The sequence below is a fragment of the Rhinichthys klamathensis genome, unplaced genomic scaffold (assembly GCF_029890125.1).
Source record: "Rhinichthys klamathensis goyatoka isolate OS25496 unplaced genomic scaffold, OSU_Roscu_1.1 h1tg000247l_1, whole genome shotgun sequence".
In the NCBI taxonomy this organism is placed as follows: domain Eukaryota; kingdom Metazoa; phylum Chordata; class Actinopteri; order Cypriniformes; family Leuciscidae; genus Rhinichthys; species Rhinichthys klamathensis.
Genome location: NW_026606769.1, coordinates 1,392,581 through 1,416,267, shown reverse-complemented (window position 1 = coordinate 1,416,267; position 23,687 = coordinate 1,392,581). Strand labels below are relative to the sequence as shown.

The 23,687-nt window shown below is 35.4% G+C and overlaps 1 protein-coding gene across 9 annotated transcripts in view; it reads right to left on the bottom strand.

Annotated features, from left to right (window-relative positions):
- Positions 1 to 23,687, bottom strand: part of eml1 (EMAP like 1) — a 50,926-nt gene that overhangs the window by 2,905 nt on the left and 24,334 nt on the right. For 3 of the 9 annotated variants that reach the window (XM_056266302.1, XM_056266297.1, XM_056266305.1), the window contains 21 exons: positions 21,463 to 21,645; positions 21,089 to 21,142; positions 18,057 to 18,186; positions 16,015 to 16,056; positions 14,269 to 14,403; positions 14,077 to 14,105; positions 12,894 to 12,920; positions 9,326 to 9,455; positions 8,368 to 8,517; positions 5,726 to 5,795; positions 5,426 to 5,536; positions 5,139 to 5,234; positions 4,870 to 5,004; positions 3,914 to 4,013; positions 3,418 to 3,569; positions 3,178 to 3,303; positions 1,872 to 2,003; positions 1,600 to 1,667; positions 1,215 to 1,303; positions 1,004 to 1,101; positions 416 to 503 (listed from right to left, as the gene is read on the bottom strand). In XM_056266302.1, coding sequence (XP_056122277.1) covers positions 416 to 503; positions 1,004 to 1,101; positions 1,215 to 1,303; positions 1,600 to 1,667; positions 1,872 to 2,003; positions 3,178 to 3,303; positions 3,418 to 3,569; positions 3,914 to 4,013; positions 4,870 to 5,004; positions 5,139 to 5,234; positions 5,426 to 5,536; positions 5,726 to 5,795; positions 8,368 to 8,517; positions 9,326 to 9,455; positions 12,894 to 12,920; positions 14,077 to 14,105; positions 14,269 to 14,403; positions 16,015 to 16,056; positions 18,057 to 18,186; positions 21,089 to 21,142; positions 21,463 to 21,645 — 2,145 coding nt within the window. The remainder of the gene's footprint in view (positions 1 to 415; positions 504 to 1,003; positions 1,102 to 1,214; positions 1,304 to 1,599; positions 1,668 to 1,871; positions 2,004 to 3,177; positions 3,304 to 3,417; positions 3,570 to 3,913; positions 4,014 to 4,869; positions 5,005 to 5,138; positions 5,235 to 5,425; positions 5,537 to 5,725; positions 5,796 to 8,367; positions 8,518 to 9,325; positions 9,456 to 12,893; positions 12,921 to 14,076; positions 14,106 to 14,268; positions 14,404 to 16,014; positions 16,057 to 18,056; positions 18,187 to 21,088; positions 21,143 to 21,462; positions 21,646 to 23,687) is intronic. The other 6 variants (XM_056266303.1, XM_056266306.1, XM_056266298.1 and 3 more) reach the window with 5 other exon arrangements.

Sequence of the window (23,687 nt, the reverse complement as noted above, 5' to 3'; positions counted from 1 at the left end):
CCGCTGAAATCCACCAGTACCACTGGAATTAAAAACATTATTACAAGCTTACCGCTTTGAATCAAGCTAAGGCAAGCAGATAGTTTTGAACACTGGCTGGTCATGTACTTGCTCAAACATTTATTTTGGATAATTTTTAACCCCAAAAAGTTACGGACTGGAGCTTTAAATAAAAGTTTAATATTGAGTATTTCTATGTAACAGTGTTTGGTAACTTCAGCCATACTGTATTCAAATTAATTTAAATTTAACTAACTTATTATGGTTGCGGTCAAGTAATGAAGGAAAAAGTACAATGCCACTCATGCACCTATGCAGAATGGCTAATATTTGTAATCACTAACATCTAGAAAAGATGCAAAAAAAACCTCTGAAGTAGAAATAAAGTATCAGCCCTCAAAGTAAAGATACTTACAGTAAAGGATCTCATAGTCTCCTGAGTTGGATACCAAGTACTGAGAATCCACAGACCAATCCAGATGGGTGATGAAACTAGAATGACCCTGTGAGCAATAACAGACAGTGGGTACAAACATTAAAAACAACCTGAATTTGAGGAGACAGATGTGTGTTTGTGTGCATTCAAAATAATAATAATAATGTGGCAGTGTTTTTAACTAAGTTAAAACTTTTCATTATAAAAATAAAGCTGAAATAAAATATAAATATTAGAAAAACATTTAGGAAAAAAACAACAAAAAAAAGAAATTAAATGAAATAAAATACATTTTAGTTGAAGTGCTAAAATTACTTAAACAAAAAAAAATTATAGCTTAATAGAAATATAAAAAAGGGCAAAAACAACCAAATGAAAATGTAACTGAAAATATAAAAATAAAAGCTAATTCAAAATAATAAATACTATAATAGTATAGAAATAATACTAACATAACACTGTAATGTGTTAGAATCAGCTGGTCTATGATCTGATCTATGGTCTATAATAATCTATTACACTCATTAATTATACAAAACAAGTCATATTTTGCATAAACATACTTACTGAGCACTTTCCAACTCTACTGTATTTCTTGCCATTTTCTGCCACAGCATAAATGTAGATGTAGTTGTCATGTGACCCGACTGCAAGGAAATTACCATCTGGAAGGAATAACCGAATCAATTGCAGAGACTTTAATGAGCACTAGTTTCTGGCTAACTTCCTAATGCTTTCCCAGCCAGCAGTGAAATTAATTCACTGAATTAACTCTAACCTGGAGAAAAGCGCATAACCGAAAGCTGTTCGTTCCCATCCGTGTGCACCGTGACGAGATCCTTCGATTCAGTATCGAGAACAAGCCACCTGTGTGCAGATTGATGAGTGAAAGGACAATATTAAACACACAGGTCTAAAGAACCTGAAACATAATAAAAGGTTAGACTCTTAGATGAGGTCTTCATCCAAAGCCTTTATTAGGGAAAAAAAAAAGGAAATCAAAGACGGCTGAAGAATGCCGCTGGGATGGTATTGTGTTCCTGTGTGGCATTAGCATAATAATAAGTGTTTGGGTCTTTCATGTAACACTCTATTAGACCACTTTCCTGAATTGTAATGATGTGTCAGGGACCCCATTGATGAAAAGAAATGGCTCGCCTCACCTGCCCATCTGTGTTCCTATAGCAACCGTTGCCCCAGAAGGGTGGAAGCCGGCCGATTGAGCGGCGTCCTGTCCATGAGGGAAACACACATACATGCTCAATCAAACATCCTGTCAACGCAAATGCGGTTACATCTCAGCCTAAGGAACACCAGAGCTCTTTTCATTATAGTCGCAGTAGTGCCAAGGTTTTCAGTAACAAGAAACTGATGTGCAAGCTGTGAGATGACACTACAGTAATGCAAGTGAAGCCTACAGAGGCAGGTCGCTCACCTCCAATGTTTTGGACCAGATGGGCTGATGGGAGGCAGAATCCCACAGGCAGACATGCTTGTCATATCCACAGGTGAGGAACTGATGCTTCAGGGGGTGTACAGTCAGGCCCCATAGCTCATCTGTGTGGCCCTTACAATAAAACAGAGGCAAACATTTGGTTTGAATTTCAAAGAAAGTTTCAAACATCAATCATCTTCTGTTTTAGATCCACAAACCGAGTTAATCTTTTACACTAAAAAGATTCATTTTCAAAAAGATTCACATACAAGGGAATAAATCTGTAGTCAAACTCATTAAATAACATTACTACTGGTGATGCACCGATATTAATATTCTGTCTGATACTGATAGGCCAATAATTATTTCATGCTATTAATATTTTAGAATACAGACTGAATACAGAAGTATATGCCTAAATCGTTTTACAATAAACATCAAAAACAAAAGTAAATCGTTTTAAATGCTACAAGTGAATGTGGGCATATTACAGATATTATAATGTACAGCATGAAAATGGGCATTCATTTTGAGATTTGCTAAAGATTACATTTAACAGTGTTATTAAATTATAAAATTATATATTTAATAATTTCAATATATTATATTTTTAAATATTTAAAGGTCTCATCTAAATGTAAAAATAGGGAGAAATATATTGGAAAACAGGATCCAAAATATATCAAATATCGACTAAGTAATTTAGTCTAAATAATTATTTTTATTTATTTTGTCTAAATAATTTCATTTAATTTTTTTTTTTAATTCATTTAAAAATAATGCATCAAAAACAAAAATCAAAAGTGAATTTAGGCATCACAACATGATAATGCACAGTATGAAAAAAATTATATTGATTTTGAGATTTCATAATGATTTAACATACAATAATTTAAATATTATACATGTAATAATTTAAATATATTATTGAATATGTCATATTCAATATTTAAATTATTAAAGTTTTATATTTTAAAATATAAACTAATTATTTTGTTAAAATTCTATTACTGTAAAGACAAATTTTAAGTGAGTATTTGATGACAGCAAAGGTCTGAGAACTATACTGTACATGCCCAGTCTCCAATATATATCCAATATATACCAGTATAGACACATTCTTCTCTAAAAAATATTGTAGTAAATAATTAGATAGAACTTAGAAATCGGTTAATAACTTTATTAAATTAAATATAAGTATCTTCTCAACAAACCCCCTGAAAACCTTGGTTCTTTTCTCAGTTTTATTCTATATCCATACCTATTCATTTACTCTTCGGTATTGTACATATACTGGTAAACTTACCTGGGTGATGGGTATAAACTCTCCATCCAGACTGCCTTGTAGGACATAGTTTTTGGTGGTGCCAATAAGAACCGTTTCTCCCCGTCCTTCAGCCACAGTTCGAATAGGGCCATATAACTCGGGCACCTGAAAGTTACATATAAAATTGGTGGTAAATTATGGCTACCTGCTTGAATCTGGTACTACTATTCAAGCATATAAATGCATACTGCATCAAAATGATATCTAAGTATGCCTTACCTCCACTGTTTGAATCTTTTGATAATTTGCATCCCATGAGATGAGTTTACGGTCCTTCCCACCTGAGACCAGCGTCCCATTTCTCAACATGCAAAGTGCAAAGATGCTTGCCTCATGTGCTCCCTGAATGGCCAAGCTAATACGATTAGATCCTGTGAACCATGACCAGAAAACAAGCATTATATAAACCTGTACTGTAAACCAGCATCAGTATAACAATCAAAGGTGTTCACAGCCTTCATGAAAAGAGTCTTGTTGATTTGTGTAAAAATGGAGCACATTCTCTCTTTTATTATCACTAAATAAAGAATGTTTTGTTGGTAGCAGGAGGCTCACCCTTAGATAACACACAGCTGTTATACTGTACAAACAACATTCATAATTGAATTTCATAAAATAGATATTTTACAACGTTTAATAGAAGTAGGCTCATACAAAACATTCGAATAAATCACAGAATAACTCACTAATAATAATAAACCGTTTATTGTTCTACCTTTGCCCCACACAAGTATATTTCCACTCGAGTCTCCAGTGATGGCGTCGCCATTTTCTGAAAAAGTCACACACAATACAAACTTGGGCTTCTCTTGTTTCTGCAAGAAACATAAATATTACTTTATTTTTAAAGCAGAAATGCAATAGATGTATCACACACACACACACACAAAAAAAATGATAATACATGTGTTTTATATATTCTACAACTACACAGTGAAATGTTTGGACACATTTGACTGAATTTATGTTTCTCATGATCTTAAGAGCCTTTAAATCTAAAGTCTTACGCTTGAATGCTGGAAACTAGGTTTGGAGACAAATATACATTTTTTGAAAGAATTTAATACTTTTATTAGCCAAGGCCAAAGACACATTAAATTGATCAAAGGTAAAAGTAAGCACATTTCTAATGTATCAAAATATTTCTATTTCAAATAAATTCTTCATCATGTGACACTGAAGACTGAAGTATTGACTGCTGAATATTCAGCTTTGCATCACAGGAATAAATTACATTTTAAAATATATTTAAAACTATATTTAAATTGCAATCATTTTTGACAATACTTGCTGTAGTTTTGATCAAATAAATGCAGCCTTGGTGAACATAAGAGACTTCTTTCAAAATCTTATCAACCCCAGACTTTTGAACGGCAGTGTATACATTTCTTAACTAAAGTAAAATGTTAATTAATCCCATTAGGCACCAGATGAAGCTAAAAACGTTTTAATTGGAACTTTTTTCATCACTACATAATATAATTCATACAGTACTTCCATTTGTGTCATTTTCTAGTTTTGATGTATCAAAACATTTGACTGCTAGTGTGCATGATGCACATGTTTTACAATATCTAAACATGCATCATGCTATCAATCATCAAAAAATGAAATTTGAATCAAATGGAAAAGTTTCATTAAATCTAACCACAAAGTCTTATAGGAGATTACCTCAAAAAGACCCTGTTTTTTCACAAGAGACCCTTTTTCTAATGACCAGAAGTAAAGATGCGACTTTCCACACGTGACAATTATATTAGCATCTGTCGGGTGGAAATCAGCAGCAAAGATTGACTCATTTGAGCACTGAGGGCAGAGAAAGAGAAGTTGTAAAGATGTGCATAAAAAAAAACAATCAGTTTACTTGTGAACTGCCCTTGTTGACATGCAAGGTACACTAACACAAAAGTAGACACTGCTATGTATTATGAAGCACTCACCTTGACTTCAGCTAGTCTTTCTTCCCTGTGCCAGTCCCACACAGAGAGAATGTGGTCATTGGAGTCATCCACAACACACAACCAGCTTCCACCGTTCTGAATGTTTTAAAATACATTTTTAATCACTCTAAAGCTCTTATGACAGGTACATTTAAAGTATCACCCACAAATACCAACAAGTACCTTTATATTTCATAATAAAGAAACATTTGATCTATAGGCTGTGTTTTGCTGTGGCACATGACGACGTTTATTTGGTGACATAATATAGAGTGACTGCCTCTTACCGACTTGGAGAAGGAGAGGCAGACCAGAGCTCGGTCAAAGAAACCACTTCCAAGGATGTGCAACGTGTTCAAACTCACAGAGTCCCACACTCGCACGTGAGGTGCCAACTGCTGCCAGACACAGACAGACCAATTCAACTTCTACATTTGAAGCATGTGGATTTGAGATTGTGATCATGCACGTTTGTTATGACAGACTCCTGAGGCGCATCTGATAATTAGGATATAATGCTAGATCAAGCTATTAATGGTTACGAATGACACCGGTTTAAAATATCTGAGCTGAATAACCAATCTTACTTTTCCATCTGAGGATGTGCCAGCCACTTGTCCTGTTGCTATGGTGATTTTATCGGGATGGACAGCGAGGCTGTAGGGGAAGAGAAAAGAGGTTAAAGATGTAGACAGCTGGGACTGTTGAGGCGTGAGGCGATGACACAGCAGTGAGAGGACATCCCACATTTATGTCTATGCCATCACAACACAATGCCTTTGACAATTATGACTCACAGGACCGTTCATAAACACAGGAAACAGATCATCTACATTTTAATCACAGGTCCTTGGTTTCTGTTGACGCTTTTCTTGCTCAAGGCCTTTGACTTAGATTAGACATTCTGTAAATTCCTCTACAGATGAAAAAGTATGAGGTTTTCCGTGTTTAGAAGAAAGTCTTCTGACAGTAGTGTGATCAGTTGTGTTGTAGCTGTGTTAATGTCTTGTCTCTCAGCTAGAGGTCAAGTGGGAAAGTACTCAGTCATATTTTACTGTGTTTTGTCTGTTTTTAAGTTTGGAGTCACCATTGACATACACTACCATTCAAAAGTTTGTGGTCGGAAAGCAGTCTCTTACTAAGGTTGATTTTATCTGATCAAAAATACAGTGAGACAGTTATATTGTGAAATATTAAAATTCAAAAGAACTGTTTAATGTAATGATGACAAAGCTGAATTTTCATCATCACTACTCCAGTCTTCAGTGTCACATGATCCTTCAGAAATCATTCTAATATGCTGATTTGCTGCTCAAGAAACATTTATTATTATTATCAATGTTGAAAACAGTTGCATGCGTGCGTGATACAAAAAACAGCGTTTATTGGATATAGAAATCTTTTGTAACATTATAAATGTCTTTACTCTCACTTTTGATCAAATTAATGCATCCTTGGTGAATAAAAGTATTAATTTCGGTAACACTTTATTTAAAGGTGAAGTAGTTGCACGTTACTATTTACTACTTACTATAGTAATAACAGTAAATTATGCATTATTACAAGTAAATAATTCTAAACCAAACCCTAACTCTAACAGTAACTCTATAGTAAGTACATGTAGTTAATTAATATTACTCAGTTCTTATGTACTTATTTGACTAAGTACAAAGTAACTACGTCACCTTAAAATAAAATGTAACCTTAATTATTATTTTTTTGTTTAAATCTTACTGACCTCTCATGGTGGTTGAATAGTTTTATTAAGAGAAAGTTAAGTGGAAAATAGGATGTTCAAATAGGGAAAGTCATCAATATGAACACTTCAATGTTAAATATAGCTTAACTAATTTAATTACATTTTGGCCTGGGTTAACAGACAGGGCTTAGATTAAGCCAGGATTAGGGCTTAGTTTAATTAGGGCATTTAAGTAGCTTTTATAAACGTGCCCTAAAAAAAAAACATTACCGGTGTGCATCTTGAGACAAAACAATGGTACTGACATATTTTAAAGGCCGGGGTCATGACATGAGAAACCGAATTTGCCTTGATCTTTTGGTATATAAGAGATCTATGTACTATTAAAACTTCCTGCAAGTTTCATAGCTTAAGACGTCCTCCCCATTATAAACGAAGCATTTATTTAATCAAGCTCTAAATACAGCTCGTTCTAGATCCTCTGAACTTAGTGACGTCACGGTACGAAGTGACGTACCAGTCGTTTGCATATGACCGCCTCCAGCGCAAGACAACTACGCCTCATTTCGCTCGATGGTGTTTTTATGGTTTTTAGCCCCCTAGAGAGAGAGAGCGCACCTTCAAACTGTCTTGCTCTCCCTCTCTCTCTCTCTCTCGCGCATATGAATCAAAATCAATTGAGACGATGGTAAAAGATCGGAAGACCGAAGTTTCACGTAGCGGAGCATTGTGTACATGTGATACAAAATGATTAACGTTAATAATTTATGCATAAGCAGCACTGACGTTAGCCAATCATAACAATGGGCGTTAACACTGAACTCTTAAAGGGGAAACACCTCCAAAACAGACTGTTTGAATCAGAGGGGGAGAAACAGGGTGGGGAAAGGTCATAAATCACTACATTTTTAAATTTTTTTGTACAAAAAACTATATTAATACTATAATTGCACCTAAGGGAACATAATAAAACAAAACAAAAAACCATGTCATGACCCCTTTAAGATATGTCAGTGCACGTTGCGTTCAGTTAACAGCTCAAACATGCACTGTAGTCTAGGACTAGGCTTCAGCCTAGTTTGTGAAACCGGAGGTTTATGTATAAAGTATGAACTATAATTCTGAGCTTTTAAAATGGCCCATATCCCATACTCTCGTGCCCCAAACAGAACTAATAGGGTGAGAGGCAAAATACAGACTCTGGGATGACAGTGGAATGAATAATACCCTTCAGTGACACAACTAATGATAAATGTTCTGTGGAATTGCACACCAAAATTAAACAACATTGCTCTGAAATCCTTTATTCGGCATAGGTTTTTAAAAAAAAAAATAGGCTGCAGAATATTTGAATAGGCTAGTAATTTAAGCAGCAGCATGTTCTTTCAACATGGCAGTTTATTAAAATATCTGAGGTGATGAAATGATACTGAATGTACAAGTCTAATGATCTTACAGAGTGTGACATCAGTGTATGCTATGATGACCACATGGACAATGACATCATACTGACAGAAATGTAAGTCTTACCACTTGATATCATCAGTATGTCCAGTGTAGTGTCTTTGTAGTTGCTCATCCACATTATACAGCACGACAACAGAGGCGATGAAGTAAACCGTTTCCCCCGTCGGGAGCAAGTACAGGTTGGATCGACAGTCGCGGCCCCGGTAACCGTAACTGGCTCATAGTTAAAGTCACCAAGAAATCAAAATGGATTTTTTTTTATGGAATATTTAAGTATTTATTCTAAATGATTTATCTGTGTACATATTTTTTTTAAATTTCTGTTAACTTCCCCTCCCTCTTGAAGCGATATCTCTTTGATGGTGTTTACTGGCGGGAAAACTTGTCACTCACATGAGATCACAGCAATAGCAAACCACAACCATCCAATCAATTCCTGATGGACAAAATCAAGTCCCGCTCCCTACATTTTTTCTTGTTTGAGAAGCCATTTCTTCCGTTTCATGGCAATTTTCAGAGCAAAAACTACTCTAGATGAGCTTAACAGTGGACAAACCTCAGCAATGAAGGGCTTTTTCTGTGAAAAGCCTCAGTTATGTCTAACAAAGTCCTTTTCAGGGAATATACCAAATGCATTATGGGTAAGAAGTGCAGAAAATATCCTACTCCAACAGGCTGCAGTGCTCAGCTGAGCCAGAGAGAAACAGGGTATATGATAAGACATCCTTCAAGCATCAAAATTCAGCAACTTGGGATGAGAATATGGAATTAGTACATCACAGTGAATAATACTTTCTTTTGAGGTCCACGTTTAAGAAGCTTTACATTATGCACAGTAATTTTAACATGACTTTGACCTAGAAACCACATCCATCATTTAGCTCATGACATTTTTACAAGCTCATTCTCTGTGCAATTATAAATCAACGCGTAATTCAATCTTACAGTAATGAGCGTTCAATACAAGAATCAATCTAAATGAGACTCCATTTCTATTTCACATGCAGCAATAAAAGGATACACCCAGTCTAGTTTCAGTTTTTTAGGAGGCAAGTCAGCCTTTGTTTCCAGGCAGTATGTGTCCACCAGGTCTTTGGGCATGTACATGGTGATGGGTCGTCCCTTCAAATACATTTTGACATACCCTTCATCTAGAAAAAGCAACACAGATATTTAGAGCAAGAAAATGCATGGGTCACCGAAGGATCGCTGTGACATCTGTTGCGGTTAATGTCACCAGATTTGGACTGAGATAGAATAATGAAGACATATACTACCTTTCAAAAGTTTGGGGCCATTTTTAAATAAAGCAATTAATACTTTTATTAAGCAAGGATTCATTTTAAAGCTTTTTAGCATAAAAATGTATGCTGTTCTTTTGAACTCTGAAAAGAATTCTGAAAAGATGTATAATGGTTTACACAGAAATATTAAGTTACACAACTGTTTTCAGCATTGATAATAAGAAATGTTTCTTGAGCAGCCAATCAGAATATTAGAATGATTTCTGAAGGATCATGTGACACTGAAGACTGGAGTAATGATGCTGACAATTTAGCTTTGCCATCACAGGAAATTACATCTTAAAATATGCTATTTTAAATTGTAATACATATTTTTGGTCGAATAAATGCAGCATTGGTGAGCATAAGAGACTTCTTTCAAAAACATGAAAAAATCTTACTGACCCCAAAATTTGAATGGTAGTGTATTTTAAGAGGAGATTAAATGTTAATCCAAGACAAAATAAAAGGATTTTATCCCAAAAGGAGGATTAGATGGAATTGAAACAGTGTTTAGAATAATATATATTATGTTCTGGAAATAATTAAATAGGTCAGTGAGATTTAAAAGGGAATGATTTCATACAATTTATTACGTACAGTATTTGAGATACAGTCCATTTAAATGTAAAGACAAACAATGTGAAATCAAATGCAGAAGCATGTGAATACAGCAATTTCATGGTTTGGTAAATTAGTAATAGACACAAAATAAAGTCACAGATATGCATGCATGCATGCAAAGGAAATGTACATTTAATAAAATGCACACTTGAACAAAATAAATCTATTTAAAAGCAAAAAGACAAAAGTGTGAACATGCAGTGTAACATACATGGACAGAAACAACATGAAACTAAACCAAATCAAAGTGTGACAATCAAAACAAAAAGAACGAAACAGAACAAAAGACTCAAAGATCCTTAACACCTGACTAAGGCTAATATTACAGCTGTTTTGCTTAGTAACAGATTTGAAAATACTGGCTGGGAGATTTGATTGGACTCCTGTAAGTGGGCATATCTGAGGGCGAGTGGACTGACTGCGAAGTGCACTTCCTCAGAGGAAGGGTAAACGGAGGGATCTTTCGGCTCCCGAGCCGGGCCGCTCTGTCAGACACAACCTTGGCCTCTGACGGGGTGTTCGCAGACTGCGAGGGCACGGTTGACGTGGATTTGGGGGGTTCGGCGGATCCGGTCCTTTTTGACGGTCGGTGCAGATAGATCTGCACGGTTACTAGGTGAAGTGGTCAAATTGGACAGGGCAGGTGCAGGAGAGGGTGGAGAGGTGGGATGAAGTATAATCATAATCAGACATGGTCCAACAGCTTTAGATTCCACCATACTAACAAGACGACAAGGCTTCAACAATACTAAGAAACCACACTGCAAAACAATCTTTTTCGCAATCAGTATTTTTATCTTGTTGTCCATAAACATCATTAAAGCAAGAACAATTCAGCAAATACGTTTAAGATCATTTTCAAACAATATATCTTGAATTAAGAAGTTTATATATCTTACTATTCTGGCAACAATCTCTTTTTTATATGTTTTAAGCAAACATTGAGCAGGATTTAGAGATATTTATGCTAAAAAAAGCCAATGAGATAAGAAAAATAAACTTTTATAAACTAAAAATAAATAAATTCAAAATATCTCTTTCCACAAAAAAAAAAAAAAAGTATTTATTTATTTTTCTTACAAATGTTGGTCTGGTTTTTAAATATATTTACTTTTTTCTGGAAAGCAAGCCAAAAATGCAGATTGCGAAAATGATATTTTGCAGTGCTGATTACAGTGGGTAGGCAAGGCGTATAGGATATATTATCATAGAGGAAAGCCAGGAATACTGGAAACAAACTGAAAAAATTTATTCTGAAGATACATTAAGTTTCCAAGTGATATTTGGTACTTTAATTGACTTGCCTTATGGGATTTTTTGTGACTATAAAACAGTCATTCACCAAATTTTGCATCAGCATCGAAGACTATAGTTTGGGGAAAATAATTTCCACCTAGTGACACACTGCACATAGATATGCATGTGTCTGACATTTAATTTTAGATTTATGATAAACACCAAACTTCAGTTTCTGAGAAAAAAAAAAAAAATCAGAAGAGCTAGTTGACGCAGGATGATAAATGCCCTTTACGGGACTGAAAGAACAAATATGTGTGCGTGGAGCAAAAGTGGCATTAAACTATTGGACTAAAAACCATCCAGTGAGCTGCTGTGTGACTGCAGGAAACTGTTGTGTTCCCATGGTGCATGTGGAAAAACAAGTGCCATGAGCAGTGAGCAAAACACCCAGGAGCTGTCAGAGCAGCATCACTCAAGAGTTACCAGCTTGTGTTTTAGCTCCACTGCAATCAAACACAGGTTGGCATCACTCAGAAGGGTGTTACAGAGAGTGCGCATTAGTTTATTGGGAAGGGTGGCATGTCTGGAGGAAGGTGGGAGCTTCTATCACACACGCATTTGTCTAATCAACCCAGACCTTTACGCAAGACAGCTCTGTGGGAGCCAATTCTGTCATAATATGAAGCCAGAGCTGTCAAAGTCAGCCAGATTACCATACTTTCTAGAATACCAGTTTAAACTGTATAAAGGGACATTATATGATTCTTTCAGCCGAAATGTAAACATGTCAGAAACCCCTTAAAATCACAGGTTTGTGGCAAAAATCATTTAAAAATCTAGTTTAAAACACATCAAGTTCTTAAAAATATACTCTTTATATTCATGTTGGATTCATATGGTTTTAAAAAAACATAACTCTAAAATAAATATTTTCCTTACACCTTACATACATGTGAGTGTACACATCTTAATTGAGTGTACACATTAAACTTAAAATAGTTTTTAAATATATTTTTCAAGGTAAAAGTATTTTGTTTACAAATAACATTAATTTTTAATTCATAAATATCATAATTTTTTTAAATGCACTACATGACATATTACCTCCTGCATAACCTTGCCTTGTCATAAAAAGCTCAAATTATCTGATATTTTAAGCGATTTATTGACCTTGACACAGTCATGAGTCAGCAGGGGCCTCTATGATGTCATTTCCTGTAAACACTGGTTGTTCATGTGGTCTTTATTAAAATTATTTTACAGTATCTGGCACTTCATAAATAATGATTCTCAACTCTACCAGCTGACATTGCATGTGTAAGCAGAGTTGTAATTGCCTTCTTTAATTGTTGAAGTGATTTAAATAACTTCCCTCTGGCTTCGAGAATCAAGTTGTATCCACAGAGCTGCTCACACAAGGGGCAGTTGACAAACAGTGCCTACCTTTGCAGTGTGTCACACGTCGCATCCCTTTGTGAACGTACAGAGACACAGACAAACATGTAAGAAGGCAGAAGATGGCTCATGGAAAGGCAGATCCCTGTTCATAAGATCCCAGGTTTCCATGTGTGGGTAATTACTCTACAAGCTCCTCCGGGAAAGTCGTTTCATTTGTCAAGCGCTCTATTTAACAAATCTCCACTGGTGTTTGATTAATTTGGTGTACTGTATATTTAACATCTGGAATTGCTGTCTTGATGACTTCAATTAATCACAGTTTTTGGCACAGTTAAATACAGCAACTGGGTCAAATATACAGTAAGTAACATGCAAATTCCGCCTTCAGGCAGAACAGTTAGTTTTATTCTGCCTCATAAGGCTGCGCACACTGGACGCTCTGCTTTTACACTGACACCAAATCCAATTTGCTCTGACATTCCCAAGAACTGCTGCTGAATTCCTTTGTATTCTTTAAAAAAATGAAGATTACACAGCTTCAGACCAAAACTGATGTATAATAGATAAACACAATGACTATAAACGCCTATCGGACCTTGAAAATTTCAAGCTTCTTTTATTTGAAAAAGACCCTGTACTCTACAGAGTTATGTTAATTACTCTCTCAGTACAGTTTCTATGCTTATATTACAGTAAAAAATGTATATTAACAGAATTTATATTATATTATATTATATTTCTAATTTGTGACCAAATGCATACAAAATATAAATTTGACAAAAATAAAATTGAATAAATATAAAAGCATAAAATATAAGTATACAAACACAAAAATGAGAAACAGTGGAAATATTTTTGGTAAGAGATGATGTTACTGATAAAACAATATCAGGTAATTGAACTGTGAAATGAACCGAAAAAAGACTGTACAGCACAATATAGACAGTGAGCTTCATGAGCCATGACTGGAGAGCACACAGGCAGAAAGCTCTGGGGAAAACAAATTCTTGCATTTCCCGCCTACTAAATGAGCTGCATTGCTGCTAAACAAAAGAACTTCTGGTTGGTCAGCCATTCATTTAGAGTGCTTGACAAGAGTTATCAAAGTCTGTACTTTTTGGAAAGTCCAGTCAAAAAGAGAAATGACAGCATAAACATTGCTTTGTTTGTGAGTGATCCAGTCCTGGTTCATACTCTATCACATGGGAACAGGGCACCTGACTCTTACCTGCGCTGAAAACAGGCTCCCTCTGTTTGCTGCAGGGGGTGAGAAAGGAAACAAGTCACCCAAATGTGCTTGTCTATGTGTGTGTGCAATGTTTGATTGTATGAGTCATCTTATTCAGTTACCCATATTAGGTAAACATCTTTTTTTTTAATCACATGGGCACAAAGACCAAATATATATTAATTTCCATACTTTTCTGTGGTTTTCTTGCCACTGGAGTTGCTCCCTGTGGAACCAGTGCGTGTCCGATTGCTTTTGGAGTCCACACCACTGTCTTTCCTGTTGTTGGGGCCAACATGCTCTGATGAACTTGTTCTCTTCACAGTGCTATGAATGATAGAAGGCGAGATATTAACATCATTTTGGCTCTTACCTAAGAAAAGGCATGCCAACACTTGATAATACTAAAATATTCCTAAAATGAAACATACTAGTGAATGGGGAAATATGGTATTTGCTTTTTTTAATACGACATAAAATGTTAGATTTGAAGATACTGCTTGAATTATTTTAATTTTAGTATTTATTTTAGAATTATTGATATACATATATATATATATATATATATATATATATATATATATATATATACTCTTCCGTTCAAAAGTTTGGGTCAACAGTTATTTGATGAAAAATACAGGAAAAAATACTAGTTATTGCTGTGATGGCTGAGCTGAATTTTCAAAAGCCATTACTACAGTCTGCAGTGTCACATTATCTTTCAGAAATCATTCTAATATGCTGATTTGATTATTACTCTTTATGTTTCCAAAGTTGTGAATGTAATAAAAATGGAAGTTGCTGCAATCGGGGAACTGTGGCCACTTGAAGCCACTTGCATCTCAAACCGTGCAGACTAAACGCAATAAATGCTGGTGTTTGGGAACACGATCATGCAAGACACTTCTGTCAGGTTATGAAACATGAAAACATGCCAAAATGTGCGGTATGTAAAATATTTTTCTCATATTTTGATGGTTTAATCGAACTTGTAGGGGTCATTAAAACAAATCCCCAAACCAATTCGCTCCAGAATATATATAATACTGTACAACAGAATTGAGTAACAAAACATTTATGTATTTGCGTTAACTTGCAATATTTCACCTGTCTCTAAATCTCTTTCATGAAGCCTAATTTTCCTACAATAGCCTATACCTCAAACAGAAACATTTACACAGACAAAAAAGGAAATGGCAATGTAGAGATAATACTGGCAACATCCCAGCCAATTATAACAGACACCTAGGCCTGGCCATCCACAAAGAGGCAGAGCAAACACATATAAGAAATTTATTTTATTTGTTTAGTTTTTTTTCTTTTCTGTGACATGTTCATGCTCTGATTTGCTTTCTTTGTGCATTAGAAAGGAGTGAACTGAGCCTGGGTTCCCTTTAAAACTTGTCAACAAAAGAAAAGACCCCATCAGCAGTCCACTGGTTGCCAGGCTCAAGTCTAATCCAGACTGCAGGGCTAAAGTTCATTTGGCCCAGCCATTGGCGGATGGTGTTATCCCATGTTAAATAAGCTGCAGGATCTTCATGCTTTGTGAGGCTTTTTGTCAATAATGGCACTTCAGGCATACAAGCAAGTGGGTATAGAGTTAGTCTATAGACTGCACAGGTCTCTCGCTTCAAGGCATGATGGAAATAGAAGCTTTACAGGCTGCATTGAAAGAGAAGCTAAGAAAAAAAAAAAAAAACACATGTCCAAGCCAAATAGTGCCCAGTTTCACAAGTATCAAAGCAAAGCTTATCTCCCAGTGCAGTGGTACTTCCTGTGGGATCCCCAAAGCACTTTCATAGACTCTGTTTGCTAGGGTTTTAAGCTGTTCTTGAATAATGGTTTAAAAACAGACCCTTAACGCCTTTTTATTATATCAGAAGTCCACAGCACTTTTGAGAAGATTGCGGATCCTTTTGGCAAAAAAACTCTCACCTGTAGGGTGGCCTTAGAAGAAACCTGGGCAGATGGGACAGACTAGAACATGCAACAGATAGGAAGAAGGGGAGGGACAGAAAGGTCGCACAGGATGACAAAAACATGTGACAGACACTACAGTTGACACTCACAAACAAAGACAAGCAGGGGTCATCAGCTGGGTTGTGTCTCATAATATCAAACGTCTGTTTATTCATTAATTTGTCTGCATTAGGTGTACTTATTAAACAAAGAAACACTGGTGCTGCACAGCTGGAAGGTTCACGAGAGTGACTGTTTCATGAATATCACCCTTATTGTAATTTTTGTAGTGCCAAGAACACATAATTGCAAAAGTATTTTTAACCTAGTGAATATCATTGAATCCGAATTGGCTTATGGATTTAAAAAATACAAATTATCTAATTATTATTCATGGCTTCCTGATGTCATTCTAAAAACATTACACTTAATTAAAACAATGTTATTTGTTATTTCACATTGTGAAATATATTACCATTCAAAAGTTTGGGGCCAGATTTCTTTTTAAAATAAATTAATACTTTTATTTAGCAAGAAAGCATTAAAATAATCAAAAGTGACAGTAAAAACATTTATAGTGTTACAAAGGATTTATATTTCAAATAAATGCTCTTCTTTTTAACTTTCTATTCATCAAAGAATCGTGGAAAAAAAATGGATCACAAAGTTTCTTTATGTTCTAATTTGAACTTGTTCTCTGTCATCTGAAACCTGGTTGCACTGCATTGCTTCCTACATCACAATGACTCACTTGAGAACAGGTTTTCTTTCAGGTTTTGCGTTTCTGATAAAGACGTGAGCTGACCTTTATAAGACAAAACCATGCACTGATATCTGTGTATTTGCATGCACTGGATGAATGTCTATTATAATACTGAAAGCTGATACAGCTCTGTAACAGCAAAACAATGTAGACAATTTCATCTCCACTGTAGAGTGAAAAGACTGCGAAAGATTTTAACAATCTTATCTTTATTTCTAAATTAAAAAGGAGATTAAGCCTTCAGACATTTATGGTTTAACCAGGCAAAGAAAACACAGATATTTGTTGTCTGACCAATGATGAATTGATCTGATACATACAGACAGACATGCAGAGGGGTCTGACAAACACCACGTTTAAAATATGTAGGGACAGACCAATATGAACATTTTGGCAGATACCGATAACCGATAATTCTTTATATTTGAAAGCCGATAACCGATATATTATATTATTATATACCGATATACAGTCCCAAGCACACAGTTATGATTTTCTCATTATAATTTTATGTAGCCTATATGACAGACTTGCGCTGCACATGTTGCACTTAACTGTATTTTCCTTTTTTGAAGTGATTCCAATCATATTTCAAGCAAATGAAAACCATTGTGGTGAACAGTGCACACCTGAAGAGTGCACACCGGCTTTAAATTTATCGGCCAAATGTTCTTATCGGACCGATAACTATAACATAAAAAATGGACATATATCGGACGATACCGATATGCTGGCCGGTATATCTTTTATCCCTAAAAATATGAACTGATTTCAAAACACTAAGCATCATACACTTGCTGACTTTATACAATAGTTACAGAGAAAAGCTAGGCATCATACACTAAACAACAGAGGGTCACACACTACCAGATTTTCAAGTCGTTCCGAACACAACAAACTCATGCAGAAACATGCGCCTCGCTTCTAGGAGACTTGTGACAATTGAAAACAATGTTCTAAAATTGGCTCAAAATATCAAACAAAAAGTCTGAAGCTAAAAAAATAAAAGAGTCTGTGCCCATCATAAGCAATTTTCTGTGGAATCTGTCAAATCTGATCTGCACAGGTCAAAGTAAATCTGGCTTAACCTCACCCACTCACAAGGTGCATGAAATAAATCACCTGAACAACAATGAAGAGGGAACCAGCAGCACTTGTGGTGCACTCCAATCTGCAGACTGCCTCTAACTTTCATCTACACTGCAAATTTGGACAAAAATCTGGACAAAATGTATTCCAGCCTTTAGACTCTTACCTTTTGGTTGCTGGTGAGTTATTGTCCTTCTTGGAGCTAGAGGGTGATGGCAGTGTGCCGCCCTTCTTCGACAGGCCAGTGCCATTATTGACCGTGGGTCTCAGGGGCAGGGCTGCAATCATTGGTCTAGCTGAAAGATGAAAAGACACATGGATTTGGATAGAATTACACATAGCACTGCAGTCAGATGTTCATTGTCTGTTGTTTCTGTTCTTTTTGTAAACTAGCTCCAGTTTATGTCAAGCTTTTAATAGCTAACTTTACACTCACACTGTCCTGTGTGAGAAATATTTCCTATTGAAACAGGAAGTTTGAGCGGGACATAGAGGGACTTGTCCCTTTTGTTTTAAATGACCAATAGGTTTAATCACGTCATAGTCATGAACAATCATTTGATACTTTATAGTTACTTGAATGTGGTATTAGGGAAGGGACATTCTCATTCTAGAGAGCATCTGATTGGACAAAAATCTGTGTAGTGCAGGATGAGTCATCAATATTCTTGCTCTGTTGTCCCAAAATAGATATACAATGTATTTAAAAAATAATTTTGAGGAAAAATCTTTTATTTTGAGTATATTAGCACATAGATTTGTATTTATAGAGTTTTCATTTTAAAGTTATTTTATATATACATCACCATTCGAATGTTTGGGGTCAGTACGATTTTTTTTAAATGTGTTTTTGAGTATGATGATTTGGTACTAAAGAAACATTTCTTATTATCAATGTAGAAAAAAGTCGTGCTGCTTAATATTTTTGTAGAAACCGATTTTTTTTCCAAGATTCTTTGATTAATAGAAAGTTCAAAAGAACACCATTTATTTAAAATAGACATCTTTTGTAACATTATAAATGTGTTTAATGACCATTTTGATCAATTGAATGCATAACCTGAATAACCGCTAATTAACTATTAATTTCTTTAAAAAAAAGAAAAAAAAATCATACTGACTCCAAACTTATGATTGGTAGTGTATATATGAAATAATGAATGGACCTCACAGTAAACATTTCCAGATGTTAAATTCAACCAATTTAGGATGAACCAGAATAGAACAAGAATTCCAGAGTAGGTTTTTTCTTGCTTCCTCGTACTGTCCTGCAAGAGGTTGAGCCATGAATAGACCCCATTAAAATGCAGTTGTGGTTCACAAAAGTCTTAATTAATAGTGCATCCACACCTGCAGTCTAACTGCTGACGGCATAGATTTTATTTAGCCTTTATTTACTTGATTCTATGAGTCTGCATTATTAAATATTCATCACAGCAGAGCTGCTTGAATGTGTGATGAATGTGTAGGCAGCGACACAAAGATAGTTGAAAAAAGAAAAGAAAGAATGAGGCAAAAGTGCAAGTGAGAAATAGAGGAGAATATTTTGTTTCAAAGACATCAGCCTGCATGGTGCATGAAGGATTTTGCAGAAGCAAAGCATGACTCATCTTGCACACACTTCAAACAGGCAGAGGAACGGATAAACTGAACATGAGCTAGGCAAAGTACAACTAAACTAAGCGTTTCTTTAACGGTTTAATGGAGGAGTCTTGGACACCAGGTTGACATTTGGTAGCACAAACACAGTCTGGCTAATTAGTGTCTGACACCAAAGCAGAAGTGTGTTTCAAACCTTTGAGGCGGTAAAGACATGTCACTAAGTATCCAGTTTATCCTACAGTTCAAAGGATTATGTGGATGTAGGAAAGCTTTGTTAAACAATCACCAACAAATCTATACTCAAGACCAAAATTGAGCTAATTCTAGGATTTTTTTTTTTTTGAGAGATATTAAAATATGGAAGTGGTAGATTGTCAATCGAGCATTAAATGTAATCAGAACTGGAGTGTTTGTTAAGCACACTATCAAGCATCTTAATAGTGTTAATCTCACTTAACTCACAAGAACTCTAGACATACGTATGTGAGTCAGGACTTTATGTCACACATGCTGTGAAATACACGTGACATTAGGGATGCACAATATATCAATGATCATTAAAGTATCCGCCAATATTTCTGTTTTTTAATTATAAGGTTGACATTGAAAGAAATATTGGAAGTTTTAAAAGTATTTTTACTATTTATTTTATTTTTCTACTGTACATTATGATGATTTTTGATGATTCAATTACCGGTATGTGAGAATTCATTCACTTAAAGGGTTAGTCCACGAAAATATGAAAACTCTGTCATTATTTACTCACCATGTCGTTCCAAACCTCTGTGACTTCTGCGAAACACAAAACAAGATATTTTGAAGAATGTTGGAAACCAAACAGTGTTGGTTCCTATTGACTGTTTGATTGTATTTTTTGTCCATCAATGGAAGTCAATGGAAACAAAAACCAACATTCTTTAAAATATCTTCTTTTACGTTCCACAGAAGAAAGGAAGTCATTCAAGTTTGGAATGACATGAGGATGAGTAAATGAGGGCAATATTTTCATTTTGAGTGGACTATCCCTTTGGTTGAAATTTAGTGAATGCTGTCTTTGTTTAATTAAGAACTGTGTTGTTTTTTATATATTTAAAAGGAAGCCATTCAGGGTGCTTTATTATATTAAATCTACATCTTTACATCGGTTGGAATCTTATTCTTTGCACATTATTTTTAATGTCCTTTTAGGTCAGATTGGTACCATGAAATATGTGGGTAACAGTGTATTATTAAATTAACAATAATCTAGATTAATAAATGCTTTAAAATTGTTTCTTGTTTCCTTAATACCTGTTGCAAAGTGTTACCAGCATTTGATTAATAACAATTTACCCTAAATTACCGTATCTGCTTTGCATATTAATAAACACTCAGTAAACCAACATGCCTTAATTACAAACAAATACCAAAATGAATGTGATTTAGATTTAAAAATTAAAGATTATGGACTATCAATATCAGCCAACATGGCTATATCAGTTTATCCTTAAGTGAAATAAAACTAATATAAAACTCAGTCCTCAGTGTTCATGCATTTTGAAGCATGGTGAAGAACAGTTCCAGTGTCGTAACTGAAACACAAGCCCCACTCCCTACCTGGCTTCCCAACACTCCTGTCAGAGGAGGGAGAGTCTCTCCTCACTGCTGCTTCTAAACACGTTCACAGTATGAGAGAACAGTTGAAGGCAGGGAACAGGAGGATAGGAAAGTAGAGAAGATAGGAAAACGAAGAGCAACATGAGAGAAAACTGCAGCCGGAGCATGGATGGGGTGGAGATGAAAACAAGAAATGGCACACAGGTGGTTCTATAGAGAACTGTTTTCCAGTGAGGCTTATAGCAAACACTGAACACTTTCGAGCAAATCAGGTGAGATTAAAATGCAAAGCCGAAATAAACAAACAGCACAGTCTGGAAACTCTAGGACTTTCCACCAGATGAGGTGACAAAGGGTCCAGTCTTGTGTGGTACCTTTGGTTGGTCCTTTCCTGCTGAGCATGGCCTGCTGCTCCTCTGAGATGTTCAGTCTCCTCACGACGTCAGCCAACGCCGACTTGAGCAGCTGAATCTCATCCTCCTGCATCTGAACCCGCTGCTCCAGAGAGGCGATCCGGTCCGTCACCTCCATACTGCTCGCTGCCGAGGCACTGTCATCTATAACACATACACAAAAAAAACTCTAACATTTGGAAAAGCAATGCTATAAATAAATTAAAAGATTATGTGCACAGATATTATGATTAAATAAGATTGGTCAATTTTGATTTCATGGTGACTTTAAAAATGAAGGTGTGTTGCTTTGAGGCGCCACATGATCATAATGAATAATAAACAAATGAATTAATAAATGAATAATGGTTAATAAAATATAATGTCCCCAGAGCCCAGTTTGAAAACCTTTGCTTTGAAACACCAGTGCATAGTATTAATGGTAACACTTTACAATAAGGTTTCATAGTTAATTACTTTAGTTAACATGAACTAAGAATGAACAATACTTCTACAGCATTTATTAATCTTAGTTAATGCTAATTTCAACATCCACTAATGCATTATTCAAATCAAAGTTGTATTTGTTAATATTAGTTAATGCACTGTGAACTAACATGAACAAACAATAAACAACAGTATTTTTATTAACTAGCATTAACAAAGATGAATAAATACTGTAACAAATGTTTTAAAAGGTTCCCTTTCGATGCGGTTCACTCGTACTGCGTCGCTAGATGCAATGGGAACCCAGTCCAATCGTGTCGGGCTTAGAACTGCGAAACGACAACTGTTCTGGGGCCCTGGCGTATGAGTAAGGGCCCAAGGGTGCCAAGGCTCTCTCACTCACTCTCTCTCTCTCTCTACCTCAAACACACGCACGTACACACACACACGTACACAAACACACACACACAAGAGCAGATAACTGTTTGCTAAGTGATTAGACAGCTTTGTAAAATCAGTGGTATGAAACATTAATGAAAACTAGTGCTTTCAACCCTTCCCTGAGAATAACATCTTCATTAATTATACACAGAGAGGAAGCAGCTGGTAATTAAAGCAATAAAAAAAGTTATAAAACTGAACTGTGTTGTTTTTTATATATATTTAAGCCATTCAGGGTGCTTTCTTTTTTTAAATCTAGATCTTTACATCGGTTGGAATCTTATTCTTTTTCACATTTTTTTAATGTCCTTTTAGGTCAGATTGGTACCATGAAATATGTGGGTAACAGCGTATTATTATATTAACAATAATCTAGATTAATAAATGCTTAAAAATTGTTTCTTGTTTCCTTAATACCTCATGCATTAAATAATGTTAACGAATTGAACCTTGTTGTAAAGTGTTACCAGCATTTGATTAATAACAATTTACACTAAAAAGTCTTGACTTTGAATTAACATTTAGTAATAGTGTTTAAAGTATGAATTCATAGCGAGTGTGACCTGAATTATAAAAATGCAAACTATGAGTCATATTAGCCTGAGTAATTGGCAGATGGGAAGCTTCAGGCAAAATAAAAAAAAATGGATAGTTTTGAAACTCAAATTTAGATAAGTACCTTCCGCTGCAAACATTAAATCACTCAATGTTTCCTTACCCCAACTGAGCTATATAATTATACACTAACACACACACACACACACATCAGCTCAGTGCATTTAATGGCCTCCAGCCATTTCACTTAAAATTCAGTTGCTCGCCCTGCAAAAATGATCATAGTCATTAATGTTCAGAGGTGATTAATCGCCTCCTGAAGATAAGCCTCTTTATGCAACACTATTTCACTCAGTTAGGATATTCAGATAACCCTTAGATTTATACTTACCTGCATAAATCTGCAGACCTTACCCCTGTGTATTGGGAAAACTATCTCAATTTCCCAACATTCAAAAGGTTTCTATTGCTGGATCACTGAGAGCTTTGTTAACCACAGCACTAAAGCTTTTTATGAGTGCATTATGAACAAAGGAACATACAATGTGAATCCCTATACTACACACACACACACACATGCATCAACCGCAAGACAGAACCTAATAAAAAATGACTACTAATAATTAGAGCCGCAAATCATGCTGTTTGCATAGAAATTGCCTCTTTGATGGATGAAATTAATCACTGATTGAAGCCTTCCCGCGGCTTCGTCTTTTCAAAAGCTCCATGGGGAGTTATTCTGTTTTTTCTCCAAGCACAAACCC